This window comes from Symphalangus syndactylus, chromosome 12 (assembly GCF_028878055.3).
Source record: "Symphalangus syndactylus isolate Jambi chromosome 12, NHGRI_mSymSyn1-v2.1_pri, whole genome shotgun sequence".
In the NCBI taxonomy this organism is placed as follows: Eukaryota; Metazoa; Chordata; class Mammalia; order Primates; family Hylobatidae; genus Symphalangus; species Symphalangus syndactylus.
Window position 1 is genome coordinate 64,112,427 of NC_072441.2, and position 18,479 is coordinate 64,130,905.

The following is an 18,479-nucleotide window of genomic DNA, read 5'->3' on the forward strand; positions in this document are numbered from 1 at the left end:
GTAACATAAAGAGAACTTGTCTTTATAAAAAATAAAAATAAAAAAAATTAGCTGGGCTTGATGGCATGTGCCTGGTCCCAGTCACTTGGGAGGCTGAGGTGGGAGGATCCCTTGAGCCAGGGATGTTGAGGCTGCAATGATCTGCGATCAAGCCACTACACTCCAGCCTGGGTGACAGAGCGAGACCTTGTCTCAAAAAAAAAAAAGAAAGAAAGAAAGAAAAGAAAAGAAAAGAAAAGAAAAGAAAAGGAAAGAAAAGAAAAGGGCTCAACAAATAATAGCTATCCATTGTCTCTTTTTGCCCTATCCCCACTACTCCTGTGAGAATGAAACACCAGGGGAAATGAATAGTATTCTTTCTCTCACAGTAGATGAATGGTTCATAAAGCTGACAAATGCTCTGATGAACCCAGGAATAAGGATCAGGGTGTTCTGGGGCTAAGAATAGGAAGGTGAGTATGCCACCACATGGCTCCAAGTAGCAAGCAAGCTTAGTGCCAAAGACAGCCAGCTGGGTCTTTAAGTCCCAAGTTACCCCAGCAAAGAGCTACACTTCAGTTAGCTATAAGCTTTTATTTACTCAAAAACATCCACAGGTGAATTCAGCAGTTTAAGTCCCCCTTAAACTCAGTTTATTCCTTCTGTTCCCAACATCTCCTAGGCATCCTCCGAGAGCAGGTTCTCTGCTCAATTCCACAATGGCATGGAAATGAGTCACCACCACACACATGTTCAGCCCAACTAGAACCTTTTGTCAGTAAGTCACCTAGGCACCCTTCAGGCTCCATGACTTATTCTTCTATTTGAGAAGAAGGAAAACAGACAATAGTATCAATAATACGTTGTCCCCAAGTCAGGCCTCCAAAACATTCAATTAGAGAGAAAGGACAAGGGAAAAATGAAGTGGAGGAAGACAGTAGTGGAGTGGGGGAGATATAATTGGGGAGCACTGGAGATGCTCCCACCTCAGTGGAAGTAATCAAGGATGTAAAAATCCCTTGGCCCAGGCATACAGGCCCTCAAGTGTTTGTTGATGGTGAATCTGAAGGTCAATGAGACAGAGTCATCTCTGATGGATAACTACTCAGAATTCTTCTCAATGCTTGTGTCCAAAGAATCAGAGGGATGGCAGACCACACAGGCTTTGAGGATCAAAAGGTAGGTTTCCTTGAACTTCTTTATTTTATAGGCATAGACGATAGGGTTCATCATGGAGTTGGCATGGGACAGCAGGATGCCCATGTACAGCACAAGTTGTGGTACCTCACCATTAAAGTAGATGATGCAGTTGATGATAGATAAAGGCAGCCATGACAGAGCAAACAAGAAAAGAACCAGAAACAAGGACTTAGCCGTCTTGAACTCCCGTCCATAAAATGCACCTGTCTCTTTGGAGTTAGAGAAGTTCGGATTGAGTTTGTTCCGAATGATGTAAAAGATGTCAAGATAGATGGCGCACATGACAACCAGGGGGATGAAAATCCAGGTGAAGAAGCTGAAGTATACCATGTAGTCCATTCTCATGACGGAAACAAATTGGCATGAAAGGAAGGTGACATTTCTGTGGTATTCTGAGGTCAGTTTCATGTTCCAGCCAAACATGGGGGTCAATCCCACCAGGAATGACACCAGCCAGCAAAGGCCCAGGGCCAGCCATATTCTTCTGTGAGTGGTGACCCTCTTGTATCTGTGTGAATGAAGAGAGCCAGTGAGTCCACAGCAGTAATTGCTAAAGGGTAGGGGAGATGGAGCTGGTAAAGGAGAGAGAGAGAGGTGAGATAAGGCATATACTCTCTTAATTCTCCAATCTTCTGCTAAGAGAGGGCAGCATTGATATTCTATGGTGATTCCAGCTAAACTCCACTGAATACGAAGACAAGATGAGCAGACAACCATTGGAGAAAAATCCAGGAACCTTCCCTGGGGACTTTTCTAACGAAGAAGAACACTCTTGGATGGATAAGGAAGATGTTGCCTAGAGTCAAGTGCTTACGTGCTTCACTCAGGGCTCCACTTCCTGAGAGCTATACAACAGTTACCTATCTTTTTCTTTTTCTTTTTTTTTTACTCAAAAACATCCACAGGTGAATTCAGCAGTTTAAGTCCCCCTTAAACTCAGTTTACTCCTTCTGTTCCCAATAAGGTGTAAGCCCAAGAATTATTCAATTCCTGGGAGCTGAGATTCATCTAAGTCTCCTAGGATTGTCTGCCTGGTGAGAAATGATACTCTCAAAGCAAGCTTGCCTGCTGTTCTTGGCACTGTTCTGTTTGGCTGTTGTGCAGATTCTCATAAATTATACTATGCCTCCCCGACACTTCCCCTCTACCTGTGCCTGCTCCTGCTTCTCTATCTTCATGGGCATCCATACTTGGTATTTGAGTTAAATGAATCAATGAAGTTACAAAATTGTGTTGAAGTGTTTCAGAGACCTTAAAAGACTCATCCAGTAAGAGTCCCCATTTCTCCTTAAACTGTCCTTCCTAACAACAGCCTATACAGACCACAAAAAGGAAACAAATATAGTTAAGTTTCAGTAGATTTTTATCTCAATTAAATCTCACAACAAACAGGAGATATTTTATCATAACCTCAATTTTATTGATGGCAATCGTGAAAATAATAGTAATGATAGCCACCATTTATTGAGCAGAGATTGTGTGACGGGTATGTTTCTAAGAGCTTTACATATGTAATGCATTTCATCTTATGAGGATAGTGCAATTATCCCCATTTTGTAGATTAAAAAGTGAAACACAAACAAGTAACTTCTACAAGTTAGCAGTGGTGGGGCTAAAACTAAAACAAGGTAAGTCGGAGTTCCGAGCATCGTAACCACTGTGATTCAGAGTGGAAACCAAAGGAGATAAAGTTAAACAGCTTGTTCAAGATCGGATCTCTAATCTGAGATTTGAACCCAGACTGTCTACATCTAAAGCTTGTTTGTAGCTCCCTCACTCTGCTCTTTCCTCCAGAGAAGTGAGGAGAAACACGAGACCAATGCAATTTAGGTCACCCAGGGAAGTAGATTTCTCCATTTGGCAGTCCGTTCTCTTCATGTGGTCACATGTAATGAAGAATATTTTTAGGAGAAAAGCTCTCACATCTCAGGAGGAGGAGGAAAAATATACATATATATATTTAATATTATAAATATATATATATATAGGAATATATATATATATTCCAAGAATCCCTTTCTCAACATTAAAGTGGGCACAGAATAGGAAGCAAAGATAAAATAATAATCTACACTTGCAAAACAACAGAACCATCAGTTTATCTCCTCTTATTCTTATCTGCCTGCTTCTCCTAAAATAATAAGTCTTATCTAGTAGGCTTTTATCATTTCTAAAACTGAAGAGCATTTTTTACCAATTAAAGATGCATCAAGATTTCATCATTTTTAGCCAAGGATTAGTAATTATAGCTGGAGGGATTGAGCACCCACCCCTAGTCAGTGGAGAAAGGATTGGAGCATTCCTCTGATTCTAGCTCCTGAATCCCAGCTCATTGTTGCTAACCCCCTCACAGACCATATCACAAAAAGACACTTACTCCCCTCTTTCAACATCAAGGGCCAATTTGGATTCATTTTTACTCAAAAAATCTGGGCTCTGGGCTTTGTAGCCTCATTTCCCAGGTGCCTCAATTGCTGCCCACCCCACGCCGCAGGCTACCTGACGGTAAGCTTGACCCGCAAGTATCGGTCCACGGCGATGGCCAGCAAGGACAGGATGGAGGCGTGGGTAAAGATAAGCAGTAGGCAGCTCATAAAAAGGCAGCTGTAGAAGTGGATTGTGATGCCCAGGCTGACAACAACGGCCAAAGGCATGACCAGCACTCCAACAGCAATGTCAGCCAGGGCTAGAGAGACAATGAAATAGAAGGTGGTGGTCTGCAGGCTGGGGTTCAGCTTGACCACGCAGATGACCAGCACGTTGCCCACTATGGCGCAGAGTCCAATGAAAATTTCCATGGTGATGTAGGTAACATTGGCCAATGACAGAGCCGTGCTGTTGTTGGACATCTTGCCTTCCCAGAGGAACCTCCACAGGGACAGGTGAGCCAGCAAGATCCGTCTGTAGGGCCAGTGGGCCTAGCTCTCGCCAGACGTCTTCCCAGAGGTCCATGTGCAGTGACAGTCTCAAATTCCCAACTTGCTCATTCCTACCCTTTTCTGGTGGGGTGATCTCTTGGAAACCCCTCTCCTTAGAAAGGGCTCATCACAGGTGGGTCACTTCCAGCCCCCTTATGCGCCGCACATCCTCAAGTTTCCAGAACGCTGTAGGACAGCTCTATATGGACTGAATCTGAAAGTGCTGCTGCTCTTAGTTCCCCAAACAAATGTCCTCAAGGCCTCTGCCTGCAGCTTTTTGGCTTTTTGAGTTCCATCAAGATAAGCAACCCTCTTCAGGGGTATTTCAGGAAGTGAGATGGGCCAAGAGGAAGTACAGAGCCTGGAACTCTCAGCAAAAAGATGGAAAGCACAGAAGAGGAGTCATGAGTGGCACAGAGAAGGCTCGAGACAAGACTGGGTATCAGAATTCATTCATTCAGGGACCAGATGACAGTGCAGGATCAGGTGGGAGCGGAGCTGGAAGCACTGACTATGCAATCTTTCTGCCAGCTTAGCAAAAGGATCTCATGATAAGGAGGCAAACGGGAGAAGAAGAGGAACAAAAAAGAGACTTTGGTGGCAGCCTCCTAACCTTAGCCAGAACTATTCCTGCTAAGTTCTTGCACGAGTTGACGCTTTGCTGAGCACAGCCGATACCCAGCCTTTGCAGCAAAGATCCTTGGTCAAAGGGATAAGCAAAGATTCCCCGCTCAGAAGGGCAAAAACTCAGCACCTCTGTGAAGCATTACACCTGCTTAGCCTCCACCTCTCTTTCTCAGCTCACACCCCAGCAAAATCACACTGGCCCTTACACTGGCAGCCGGCCAATGTCCAACCTATGTGAGGAACGACAGAATGGCAGAATGACCAGACATACAGAAAGAAGGGAAAAGAACGTGTGCAACAGAATCAAATGGCATATCCTCCTGCCCACACTCCCCAAGCCTCAGCCCCATCCCCGCAGGAACAGTCGACTGTCTGGGAATCAGCCCCCTCTCCCTGAAGCTGCTTACCTAGTCACCAGCTTCTGGGAACTAAACACTTGCACGCCATTGTTATTTGGGGAGCCCATCTGGTTCAGGTGCTTCTCGGCACCACCCAAAGGGATTATTTTAACCAGGCGTGTTAGAGAGGCAGCAAGAAGGAACACTTGGACGGAAGCCCACACAGTGGCTTGAGGGCTTTATCATTTTTACCTTAAGCATCTAAATATGTACAGCCCAAAATAAAATTCAGCAGTAACAACAGTGGTGTTCTGGTGTTTACTAACAAACACTTCGGAGTGGGGCATAAGGGAGACGCCTCTGCCTGGGGCTCGTCAGGGTCCTCTTGTTAGTTGCTCTGCTCCGGCACCATTCATTGATTCCGCTCCCAACCCCCACCCTGTATCCCAAGTTGATCCAAGTCTTAGCAAATCCCATACTCGTCCCCGCCAGACTTGTCATTTCTCCCTGAGCAAACTCCCTAGACATTAAAAAGGGCAGTCCTCTCCAACTGAATTTCCATCATTCTAGTATTTTCCAATGTCAGTTCTGCCCACATCCCTGCACTGCTGGAACTTGAAAAGTTTCATCAGCCTCCAGTGTGTCCCTCATAAATGTTTTCTACTGTAATTGTTTTCTTTATCTGTGCTTCAGAGAAGGAAGTTACCAAAAGAAATTTCTAGGAGACTGCATGTTGCCAAAAAAAAAAAAAGAAAGAAAAAAGAAGCCTTTCTCACTATATAGCACTCTTTGAACCTTGGTTAAACACTGGAAAAAACCCTCCCTCCCCTACTCCAGTACATAGGTGAGTTCTTTTGGAATCAGTCCATCTCAGCTGGGTCAGAGAAACCAAGGAAAGGGGTTTGTGTCCAAACACAGCATGCTGTAGGCAAGATAACACATGAAAGAATAACCCACTAGAGAGAATAAAGGCAGGAGACACACTTAGGGTCACCAGCCCAGCCACCTCTTCCCATCTGGGAATTCTACCCTCAGAATTCTCTGCACATACCATGTGGGTTTCTTTTCTGTGAACAAGGGAAGCCCTTCCTTCATGTTCTCTGAATAGACAAGGTCCATCACTGCTGGAGTGGGGTGATTTGAGAACAGAGGGTAAGGACTTTCACAGTCACTTAACATTTTGGCCTGGAACCTGGCCCTAGACTGAAAACCAAAAGGCAATCTGGGAAAGAGGACAGAGAGGCTGGGGCAGAAGGTCACCTCATTTGCCCATTCCTACCGCTGCACCCACAGCCCATGGCGCACGGCTACTCTTGGTCATGTGCCTCATCACATCTCAAGTAGGAGATGCTGCAGCCTTCTACTCGGCGCCTCAGGCAACCAGAGGAACCATGCCAGAGCTCAATGCCCAGGATGACCCCTGCCCCTTCTAAACCATTTGGTCTGCGCATTGCCTCAGGGTCAAGTTCAGACTCCTTAGATGTGGCTTATACCCTTCTGATGGGTCTCCTAGCCTCTGCAGTCTCCTGTCACCTGGGTCTGCACAGACACCACTGGCTCCACTACGCTGGGCAACTCGCGGCTCAGAGTCATTCTCTTTCACCTCCTCTCCCCTGTGCACACACTCTTTGTCTGGTTTGCAGGGCCCTTCTCCCCCAAGTCCACCTAGAAAACAAATACTTTTCCTCCAAGACTGTTCCCCAACAGGACCTTGAAGAAAACTTCCCAGTCTTCACCTCTCCTCTGGGACCGCACTGTGCTGTGTGTATATGACTTCCCCGCTTAGCCTGTAAGTTCCTGGAGGGCAGGGACCACCACTTTCCATTTCTGCATCTCGCCCCTACTATGATGTCTGGCAGATCATAGGTGCTCAGTACATTTTTGATGAATGAACAGGAAAGCACCTCAGTGAATCAGGTGGCATAAACTAGGCATTGGGTATATAAGGAAACAATAAATCAGCGAGGACTCTTAAGTGCTGTCCATCATACCAACTACTCAGTGTTAAGCAGCTTATATTCACAGACTCATTCAATGCTCTCGAGTGAAATAGATACTACCATTATGCTGAGCAAGTTGAGGCTCAGCGGGGTTAAATAACTTGCCCAAAGTTGTAAGCTAGGCAGTGGCGAAGCCAGCATTCAAACCCAGGCTTCTGCTTCGGAGCCCAGGTTCTGAATGGCAGCCCTCAGTAAGTAAATGAGCAAATAAACTCTACAAACCTTTCAAAAGTACAAGGAGTCCGTGGGTTTGATGTTGCCATGCTATCAAAATCAGTAGAGATCAGTATTCTCAGACCTAAAAAAGAAAGTAGCCACCAAGACTATGGGCACAAAGCGCAAGTATAATGTAGATTTGGCAACTGCTCTGAGCTAGGAAGAGGTGGCAGGACCAGAGAGATGACTGCATGAGCAGGCCGCTGGTGAGGCTGGGGCCCCAAGATGAGCTCTGGGCCAGAAAGGAAGCCATTTTTATTGGATCAAGGTACGAATTTTTTCTTAAAAAAAAAAATATATATATATATATACACACACACACACACACACATATATATATACACACACATATATATACACATATATATACATACACACATATATATACACATACACATATATACACACACACACACACACATATATATACACACACACACACACACACACACACACACACATATATATATGTTAACTGTGGTTCAGGAGAATTTCCCACCTAAAAGAAAGGCCATGGCTGTTTTCAATTTTACTAGAAGAGGCTGGGTGTGGTGGCTCAGCTTGCAACCTTAGCACTTTGGGAGGCTGAGGTGAGAGGATTGCTTGAGGCCAGGAGCTCAAGACAAACCTGGCCAACATAGTGAGACCCCATCTCTATTTTTTTTAATTAAAAATAAATTTTAAAATTCTACTAAAAGAACCTGAACTCCATCAGGGAAGCAAAGATCTAGGAGAAACCATTGGCTTAAATCACAGGAAGAGTGACTGGAGGGGAAAGGCCTCACCTGTCCCAAACCCTGGCCTGGGGCCTACTTGGGTCTGATGCCACTGGGCACAGCTCAACCACAAGGCTGCAACCTTGCCCTTGCGGTTCCGCTTAACAATCTGAGAGGCTGGCAGGAGAGATGATTCATCTGATCCTTTGCAGCTTCTCAGAAAAGCCTAAAAAACCCCAGTTGCCAGCCTACAAAAACAGCAAGACGCAGTGTTAGCAGGAGCCCAGGGAAAAGGCCTCTGGAGCCCTAGGGCTGGTCCACGGGCAGCTGAGACCGGATGTCAGGCAGGCGAAAAGTGGGGCTTCTGCCCAAGGCTGTCTCCCTCCCCACGGCCGTCTGCAGAGTTGCACAAAATCAGCTTGCTCACTTCCTCTTGGCCCCATCACCACTTCCCCAAAGCCTTATATTTTTATAGAGCTTCATGTTTGTTAGCCGACAGCTGAGGCTTAGAAAAGACAAGTGCTCAGGGTCAGCCCTGAAGGTGGCGCTTCCTAGGCCCCTCCCCCACCACTCTCCGGGCTCTGCCTCTCCATCAAGCCCCGGGGGTCAGGCTGGGCTTTCCCGCGCCAGGGGCTGATCTGGAGCCGCTGTCCACACGGGCCTTCTAACCAGGGCCCAGCCACTGAGGCCAATCCAAGGAGCCCAAGACTCACAGGCTGTAGTCTGAGTACAAGGAGTTTCACTCCGTGCCAGTGTTGGTGGGAGGGAGGGTGAGGCCTGGAAAGGGAGGTCAAGGTTCCTTCACACTGAGCAACAGGAAATCCTGCCCAACGAAGGGGAGCTGCTCTGGGCGCTCAGCCTCACCCACCAGACCCCCCCACCCACACCGAGTGTGTCAGGAGATCTCCAGGCCCTGGGGGAAAGAGAAGGGTTCAGCTAACTGAACTCAAGGCACTCAGAAAGTGAGGAAGCGTTTCAGCTGCCGGAGACTTAGCACGGTAGCATCAGCTTCAAGCGTCTGAAAGAATTGACTCCTGCGTCCCAGCTGAGGCGCTATGCTCAATGATGGCCACCAGAGGGCAGCACGTTTCTGTTGTCATTCGGGACCCACGCTGCTGCCGAGAAAGAAAACGGGAAGAACTTGAAATGCTCCTTTGAAACTGCTTAACCAGCAACCTCAGATGGTGCAGAAAATGAAAGAAGTGAGAATTAAGGGAAGGCGAAGGGGACGAGAATAGGTAACCAACTGCCTAAAGTCGATCCAATCCCGTAGAGTATTCCTGGGCAATACCAAATTCAGTCCTCCTGACTCCAGAAGGTTGAGAAGCAGCTTTGCCTTTCAAACCTATGACTTGTTCCAATAAACACAGTATTTGTGTTTTGCTTTGCCATGTGCAAAGCTCCTCCCACAATCAACTTTACTGAATTAACAACCCCACAAGGCAGGTATCATCAATCTCATCTCACAGAGGAGGAAACTGAGGCAGGGGGAATGAGTGATCTGCTCAGGATCATACACCGCCAGGCGCGGTGGCTCATGCCTGTAATCTCAGCACTTTGGGAGGCCGAGGCGGGCGGATCACGAGGTCAGGCGTTGTAGACCAGCGTGGCCAACGTGGTGAAACCCCGTCTCTACTAAAAATACAAAAATTAGCTGGGCGTGGTGGCGGGCGCCTGTATTCCCAGCTACTCAGGAGGCTGAGGCAGGAGAATCGCTTGAACCCGGGAGGCGGAAGTTGCAGTGAGGTGAGATCGCACCACTGCACTCCAGCCTGGGCTACAGAGCAAGACTCCCTCTCAAACAAACAAACAAACAAACAAACAAAAGCAGCTCTCCTCACTTAAGATGAGAATGGGGAAGACCAGGAGGGATTTGTCAGTAGGGGGTTGCAGTGGAATTTTTAGCCACATACATCATTGATCCTTCCCTTGGCACCTGCCAACCTCTGACCTATCCTTCCCCTCCTGTGAGCTCAGGTCCCACTGGTCAATTTTCCCAGCCTTTGCTGGAGAGCTTCCAAGATTTCTTCAAATGCCCTCATGTCTCTTGGCCACCCAGCCTTCTCTTTATCACAGTCCTAGGCTTCTGGGTGCTCAGGCCAGGTGTCCCCACCCCTATCAGGGGTTATTCATGGTGGTAGGGCCTCATCCCTTGATTTCACCCAGGAAGACTTTGGATCCTGATGTCGATTCTCATGCCCTTTATCTAAACACCGGGAGGCGTAGGAATGAGTAGGATATACCAACTACTGATCCCAAATGTTTACAGTAGGGTGATGTCCTGGTCTCCTTCTTTTAACCTGCTACCTACCAAATGGGACAAAACTTCTCACAGAATTGCATGCAAACCTTACCGCCACAGTGGGAGATAAGCAACCTCCTGATTTTGATGGCATGTGTCTTCCCCTCCTACTGCACAAGGTCCTTTCATAATTATTACTGTAAGAGCTGCCATTGATAAAATGCCAATTCACATGTGCCAGGCACTTTGCCAGGTGTTTTGCATACATCACTCACAATTCTATATCAGTCCTGCTGGGAAGTATTATTAGATCCATTTCACAGATAGAAAACTAAGGCTAGGAGAGAATTGACTCACTCTGGGCAGCACAGCAGCAAATGGCAGAGCTAGGGCCTGAACCCACGTCTATCTTGGCTGCAAAGCCCTGGCTCTTTCAATGAGCCACACAAAAACAGTCCAATATCAATTATGCCAAAACCCAAATTGCCGTTTTGGGCAGACATTCTTCAGTATCGTAATGGGTAGACTTGCTTCCTAAGCTGGGCCAGCTATTGAAGGCTGTGCATTCTGTGTCAATTGTCTACTCTCCAGCTCCTGTCAAAGCTCAGCCAAGAGTTTTATTCCAGGCCCATGGAGAGCAGCCAGCAGGCCCTTCCTCTACACTCCCTACCCGCAGCTCCTGCGTCTACTCCCTGACCAGACAACAGCACTGCAAAACTGTTTTACTTTAGTTCCCTGCTGACATGCCTTCCCAGATGACCTTAGTCCCTCTGCTTTTTATGAAAGGTTAATATAAAAAAACTGTCCTATGAAGTATCTTTCGGCGTTTCATCATGATTGAAAATACTATCTGTTGCTATGTCTCTTACTTAAAGTTCCATAGGATAAATTTCTCTGAGGAGTTTTGGTGCTAGAAAAGAGGTCGTTTTTCTTAATAAACTAGACTGCCTTGTTCATCTGGTTAGTGGCAGAGCTTTGTCTCATTCATTTTTGTGTGAGCAGCCAGGATTGTCAGAGCTGATGTTCGGTCACACTTGGCTTGGGTTTTCTAGGATGTCTTTGTGCCCCATATCATTCCTTGGCTACTGGTGTTTTAGTAATTCTGTCAGGCTCTGCTTTTCATGAGGAGCTGCACATCATTTTTGGCAGTATGCAAGGTATAAGAAATAACTCCATAGAACTCACATTAGAAGGAGTACGCGTTTATTTTCAGGCATATTGCAGGTTGATTGGTCCAGTCTGTCATGCAGGGATACCTGTCAGTACCCCCATGATTTGGGGATGAGGATTTTTTTCTCCCACAAGTGGTCCAAAATAACATTTTCAATGATCAATTTTGGCAAAAGAGAAAAAACTGATGAGACTGAAAATGTCCCCTCATTTGAAGTGAGTCTTTTAATACAGCACTCACAGGCACCCACATCCAGCAATGGAATCACACTGGGTAAACCATAATGCTATGATTCCCCCAGGAAGAATGTATTTTTATTGATGTGCGCCCCACCTATTTCCACAAAGTATTGAAGTTACTGTCAGGCTGAGTTGATGGCTTCTTCCTCTGCACTCCCACATGGCTTTACACATTCCTCTCTTGGAGCACTTACTACACTATTCTGTAGTTATTTATTTACATGACTGCTTCTCCCACTAGCTGGTAAACTCCTTAAATGAAGAAATTATGTCTTACTCATTTTTGTGTCTTCCTCCCACTCCCCTTCTCCCCAAAGCATGAAGATCCTAAAATATACCTGCCACATAAGAAACCTGCAATAAATTCCAGTTGAATGTACTATGTATTGTTCTCAGGTCTGTCTTCTTCTTACCTGTAAGAATGCTGGCTATACCTCTCTATGTCCAGTGAGGAATCAGAAGGGATATTGGGAAGACCTCTTCCTCAATAAAAAGTAGGTTTTTGCATCTTCTAACTTCAATCACAAACCAGTACAGATAGAAAACACCACGTGACCTATTTGGGTCTAGTTAAAGGAACCCTCAGACAGAATGTATAATATTTACATTACAGCTGCTATTTCAGCATTTTTACCTGTAACAACCCATTTCATTCCCTCATCTCTGTGATCTGTCTCAAATGGTGCCCTTTACACACACACACACACACACACACACACATCCACATGCTCTCTCCATGCTCTCTGTTTATTTCCTATGTCACACCTTTCACAGTCAGAGCTCGTTTGTTCATTTACTTGTCTTTGGTCTGTCCCCTTGCTTGTCTTGTTCACAGTTCTATCTGCCAGACCTGGAACCACCTCTGGCCCTAGTTACCAGCTTAGTCTGACACATTACTCCTGATCACTGACCACTGATCTTGCCCCAAATCACAGTGTTCATGATGGGGTTTTTAGGACACAACACATTTGGAGTAAGATGGAACACCAGAGGGAACAGAGGCCCAGAGTAGCCAGTTCAGGGTCAAAACTAGAAAAGCAGCCAGGTTTCTTTGCTAGCAAGCCCCCTTCACTGGCTCCTTTGTCACTCTGTCCCCATTTTCTGAAACCTGGGCCAAAGAGCTTAGGGCCCTCCAATCGAGCACACAGCTGACCCTTCCTTCTTCATCACTGCACTTGCCCTTTGCCAGTTGGCCAGTCAATCCATGCTAGTGGGTAGAATAGTGGGTGCTAATCAGTTACATTACCCACATCAGCAGTGCCTTTCAGGCCCTCTCAAGCTGTGCCTAATGGATGTTCAGCTGCAGTGAGACACAGCCACCTGTGTGTCCAGCATAGCACGCACTCTAGTGCCTCCTCACTGGGCATCAGGCCCGCCCCACTCCACTTACCCCAACGTGCTCCAGAGGAGAAATCACTGTCAGGCTCCAGCCATGTGTTTCTGAATATGCTGTGTCTTTCTTATCTTGAACTCTGTTTCTAAATGGATGACCTTGGCCAAACTGCTTAATCTCTGTGCCTTCATTTCCCCCTTTGATAAATAAGATACCCCTCTGCAGACTGGATGAAGTAACCCAGGCACGGCAGTTGGCACAGCACTTGGTCCCCTGCACCACCACCTTGGGCAGCTACCAGGAATGTGAGTGCCACAGCTGGGTGGGGCTGGGGGTTGATGTTTCACTGTCAGAGCCACTCCAGTGCCCAACCAGTGCTCCACTTCCACTTACAAGGTGCTTGGTAGAGGTTGAATTAAAGGAAAGTCATTCCACACCCACCACCCTGTGGGCTACTGAACTGTGAGATACAGACTTGTTGGGATGTGTTTCACAGACCCTGTGTTTCTGGAGGGCTAATTGTCTCAGTCTTTCTCTGGAGGTGCTCTATCCCTGTTCCAACTGCGCCAGTGGTACCTCCAGCTTTAGAAATAGGAAGTATCCAAAAGAGACTGTGGGAGGCAGTACCATTTTCCTCTCCTTTCTCCACCCTTGCCAGGAAGCAGTGGTTTGTCAGCATAAGCAGGCCTGCTGGGTGGACTTTGTGAACCCCGGGGAAAGGCTGCCCCAGCTCTGACAGTTCACAGCTTCCAGACATTTAGTCTTCCAGGTCACCAGCCCCCAAGAGCCACCCAGGCCCCCTCAGTTGCTGCAGGTGAAGCCCTCTAAGGGCCAGATATGAAGAACTAGAGTATTCAGAGCAATAATCACAGTTTCTGTTTCTCAAGTGTCATTCACTTTAGAAGGCCTGGCGGATCACTCAGTACTACTCACTACTATAAAGGGGCCACCTCCTGCACAGGGTGTGAGGGTTGCTGAACAACAGCAACAAGTGGGGATATTATAGCCAACTCCAGCCAAAACAACTGCACATCGGCAAACACGGAGGCACATGAGGCCAGTAATTTAATTTGCATTACATTTATTTGTATTTTCTCTTGACCTGAAATACAAAACATCCTCTAACCTTTCATTAACCCTGGAAACATTTCTGCTTTCAAAGAAGTAAATAAATAGAATTTATTCTAGGTTTGGAGTTTAGCCTCAGGGCTGGGCTGGGGAGCCGGGCTCTCCAGTCTCTCCCAGGCCTCCAAGATAAAATCTCATTCTGTCCTCGTCCCTCTAAGATAAGTCAACTGGCCTGCTCAGTCCCAGAGGAAAGTTCGACATGGTTTCAGTGACCATGACTTCAGCAGGGCCAACAGAACTCTAGGTCACTGCAGATGGTCCATCCTATGCCCCCTCCCTCCCTCTACCCCACCCACGCCTAGTGCCCATGACTAGAGCTTTTTGTGTTATCTCAGAGTTGGCACCCTCTCCATTTCCTGCCAATAATGCTAGCTGTTGTTTCTGAGCAAATGGAACAAATGACCAACGTGAACTCCATGCTGTCTGCAAACTGGAAACATCTGCAGGGAGGCAGGGCATCCCCTAGTTGGGGTGGTGTTGCATGGGAGCTGGTGGGAGGGGTTGTGGGAAGAAGGTCCAAGAATCTCAGGGAGGAGGGCAAAGGGTGAAGCCTCAACAGAAAACCGCACATAGGCACATGGGCCTCACAACCCCGTCCCTTCTTTTACTTTCCAAACATTCACTCTTTGCAGTGTCTTGACCAAATGAAGGGAGGATGCACATACCCTTTTATAAATATCATTTAAGATGTTAAACTCTTGTGTGGTAAAGCCAAAATGGCTTGTAGAAAGCAATAGGTGCAACTCGCCATTTCAGAGATGATGACAAAGGCCCAAAGAGGGAGTAGATGTAGTAGCCACAAGTAAAGTCTGGGATGTGCGGCAGCTCACACCTGTGATCACAGTGCTTTGGAAGGCCGAGACAGGTGGATTGCTTGAGCCCAGGAGTTCAAGACCAGCATGAGCAACATAAGCAAGACCCCGTCTCTACAAAAAAAATTCAGAAAAAATTAGTTGGGCATGGTGTAAAAAAGTATAGACCTGCACCTGTAGTCCCGGCTACTTGGGAGGTCAGGGAGGTCAAGCGTGGGAGGTTGAGGCTGCAGTAAGCAAGGATTACACCATCACTGCACTCCAGCCTGGGTGACAGGATGAGACCTTGTCTTAAAAAAAAAGCAGCAGCAAAGTCTGAACCATACCCAGAACCGCCATCACCTTACTGCTAGTATATGAGTGTGCATACAGTGTGGGAACACACACACACATACACACACAGACACACACATCATACCATGCTGCCTCCCTTAAAGTCATGGTAAAAAGAGTCATGCCTCCCTTAAAGCCAGGAGCCATGCTCAGACTTCCCCATGCAGTAACACAATAATGGTAACACTCCAGGGCTCCCTCAGGGCCTGGACCACATTAGCACATCCTCTAATCTTTCATTAACCTTGGAATACTCTGTCAGAGGCTCTCCCTTGATTCTTGGCGTAGCCCTATAATAGAGCCTGTCATTTTCATCACCTCTTCTTTTCACAGGTAAGAATATTGACACTGAGCAAGGTCAAGCAACTTGCCCAAGTTTGCGCTGCTAGCAAAGGGCAGAGCCCGCCTTGACCTCAGGCAGTCCCATGCCCAGCCGCCTGTGTTACACTGCCTGGAACCCCTCATTGAACCCAATTGCAACCTTGAGAAGTGAGATTTGCTCGTTTCTGCAAATGGGAAACAAAGGCTGAGAGTTTAGAATCCTGAGTTCAACAGAAAGACAGCCCTTGGTCAGCTCTTCCACTGCTGAGGGAATCTCTAGAGTGAGACCTAGTTCTTGACCCAGACTAACCTGGAAATGATTTTCTGAGCATCACAGTGGTGGGCGCAAGGGTCTTCCTGCGCCCGCAGGATCTTCCTGCCTGATTTCACTAGGGTCGCTGAACCAGAACTCCCACCTACTAAAAACTGAGCCTGGCTTCTCCTGCGCCTTGGGGAAGTGCCAGTTCCCTACCCTGTGGCCTGCGGTCCTCAGCCCTGCTTGTGTGAGGCAGGAGTCGACGCTGAGAGGCTGTTCATGCCCTGGTTGTAGAGATTGGCGTTCCCCGATGGGAGCTGGGGACGCTGCCAGTCCCCTTTCAGCCGATGACAAGGAAGGAGGTCTCTGCAGCAGCCAGCTGCCCCTTGCTCCAGAGGCGATGAGCACCGGGCCTCCTGGCAGGGGCTGGGTTCCGCGGCTGCACGGGCCGCTCCCCTGAGCCTGGGAAGGAGGACACAGAGACGGCCCAGGAGCAGCGCTGAGGGGGCCCTGGCGCCGGGGACTGTGGCCCCGACAACCCCCCAGAAGTCGCATGGCGTCGGCTCTTCTCCCTTGCTCTACTGCGGCTGGTGGAGAGGGCGGGACTGTCTACCCGATTCATCCGAGACACAATTTGAGGATGCTGGTGCTGCGCCGGCCGGACGCACTCCTCCGGAACTCCGGGAGCCGAGGAGGCCGGAGGGGGGGTGTTCCCCGCAGCTCGCAGAGGTCAGCACAGCCCCGGCCCAGACTGGAGGAACTGACCGCCGCGTTCCTACCATTTATATGTCAGGGAGCGGCCGGGACCTGCAGGTGGGACCGCATGATTCCTGCCGGAGGACTGATCTGAGGCGAGTCTCCGGGAGGCTGGGAGTCCTCTGCACAACCCCGTCATGAGAGCAATTGGGTTTGCCCCCTGCCTGCCAGGACAGCGCCCTCAGCACCCCTGTTGGCAGGGCCGCTGTCCCAGGCAGACAACCCTCACCTCCCAGGGCCTTGCAGGCAGCACCTTGTGCTAAAGTTGGCCTAAGCAGGAAGCTGCTCTCAGGGCATTTGAGAGAGGGGAGTGAGAATGCGAGCCGAAAGGAAGTCACAAAGATCAACTTAAAAATAGCTCCCCTCCAGGTCAGTCAGGAGGAGGAACTTGCAGAAAAGCCAAGTTCTGATGGTGATGGCTCGGGGCGATGTCAGAAAGGCCCAAAAGCGAATCAGCAGAGGCGGGGCTTGGAGCACATCTCATGCTCTTATCAGCCTCAGCAAACCACTGCCAAGACCCCTTCTTCTCCTTAGACTTCCGCCCCGGCCAGCATCTGTTTCCTCTCCTAAATTTAAACAACCAGGTTAGTGAACTGGAGAGAGCATTTCTGCCCAGGAAAGAGCAGACCCTCCTACGCCCTCAACAGAACACACAGGACACACAATGACACCAACTCCTCCTCAGCTTCTGCTGGGTGAGTGGGGCCCAGGGTTTCTGAGAAGGCCTCAGCTCCCATTATTCCAGGCAGAAAGCCACAAAGCTAAAGTCTGAAGAACACCTCTGCTTGAAAGATAGTAGGGCCGGCCAGATGGCTGCGTTGCCCCAGGATGAGCAGTGTGTGATGCCTTCCAACACGGGATAAGGTGAAGGGGGCCCTCAGGAAAGCCAGAAATCCACAAAACAACACTTGTTCCATGGCCCCAGCCCTGAGTGTTGATGCATAAACCTCTTAACACAGCTAGTCTTGGGATAAATCAGACCTTTTGGCTTTTTCTAGGCACCATGCTCACTCTTATCTAAGTAGAGCTGTTTGCTTACGGGAAGGCAACAGCAACTACCTAGAACCTTTCCCTGGTTCTGCTGGCTTCTCAGTCCCAGGCTATTATGGCCCCATCCCACACTCTCTCCCTCTCCCTCTCCCTTCCTCCCTCCCTCCCAAGTGCAGGAGTGCAAGCTCATGCTTGCGCCTGTGTACACACACACACACACACACACACACACACAAGCCTCATGGAAACATTTAGGGCAATGAGGGATGTCTGAGGAACCCTCGATAAAATCTCTCCTGGAGAGACTGAGTCCATATCCTTTCTCTTAGGCTATCAGGCCTCAGACATTTCCAAGAAATGTTCTTCCTAAGTAGCTTTATGCTGCTATGGCAATACAGGGTGACTTCCTTGGATTTAGCAGTAGTCATTGGAAAAAAAAAAAAAAAAAGCCAGGACTGCTCCTGTTAATTGCATCCTGCTGTCCAGATTGCCTGTCACTCTCTTCTCTACATACCCCAGGCCATTTGTCGCAGCCAAGCTACTAGAGCCAGAGGCTTGGTTTTAAATTTCTCTTCCTTTCCTTACATATAGAAAACTGGTTAAATGTTTCATATTCTGAGAATTTGCCCTGAGTAGAGCATTTCTGAATTTCAGTCCACAAAAAACACACAGCAGAATCACACTAGGATTCAAAACCCCAGCCCTGCCACTTGGTGGCTGTGTGAGTTTTGGCAAATTACTTTAATTGTTCTGAGTTTATTTTCACATCTGTAAAGTGAGACTGAAAGAGGTTAATAAAAGCCACTTCAAAGAGCTGTGAAGTGGATTCAATGAGACGTTAGTTATCGATACCTGGCACCTTGCCCAACAACCAATAGTGGGTCCTCAGTGGGTTGATGCACTT

At 47.9% G+C, this 18,479-nt stretch overlaps 1 protein-coding gene across 7 annotated transcripts in view; it reads right to left on the reverse strand.

Moving 5' to 3' along the window:
• Positions 1 to 18,479, reverse strand: part of ADORA3 (adenosine A3 receptor) — a 75,166-nt gene that overhangs the window by 15,288 nt on the left and 41,399 nt on the right. Inside the window, exons 1-3 of one of the 7 annotated variants that reach the window (XM_063625663.1) lie at positions 8,708 to 9,112; positions 7,285 to 7,360; positions 559 to 1,687 (exon numbers count right to left, since the gene is read on the reverse strand). The exons of 1 other annotated variant lie outside the window; for it this stretch is intronic. In XM_063625663.1, coding sequence (XP_063481733.1) covers positions 1,081 to 1,687; positions 7,285 to 7,325 — 648 coding nt within the window. In that variant the 5' untranslated portion in view covers positions 7,326 to 7,360; positions 8,708 to 9,112 and the 3' untranslated portion in view covers positions 559 to 1,080. Of the gene's footprint in view, positions 1 to 558; positions 1,752 to 3,678; positions 4,366 to 7,284; positions 7,361 to 8,707; positions 9,113 to 18,479 lie in introns of those variants that run through there. 5 more of the 7 variants (XM_063625661.1, XM_063625665.1, XM_063625662.1 and 2 more) reach the window with 5 other exon arrangements.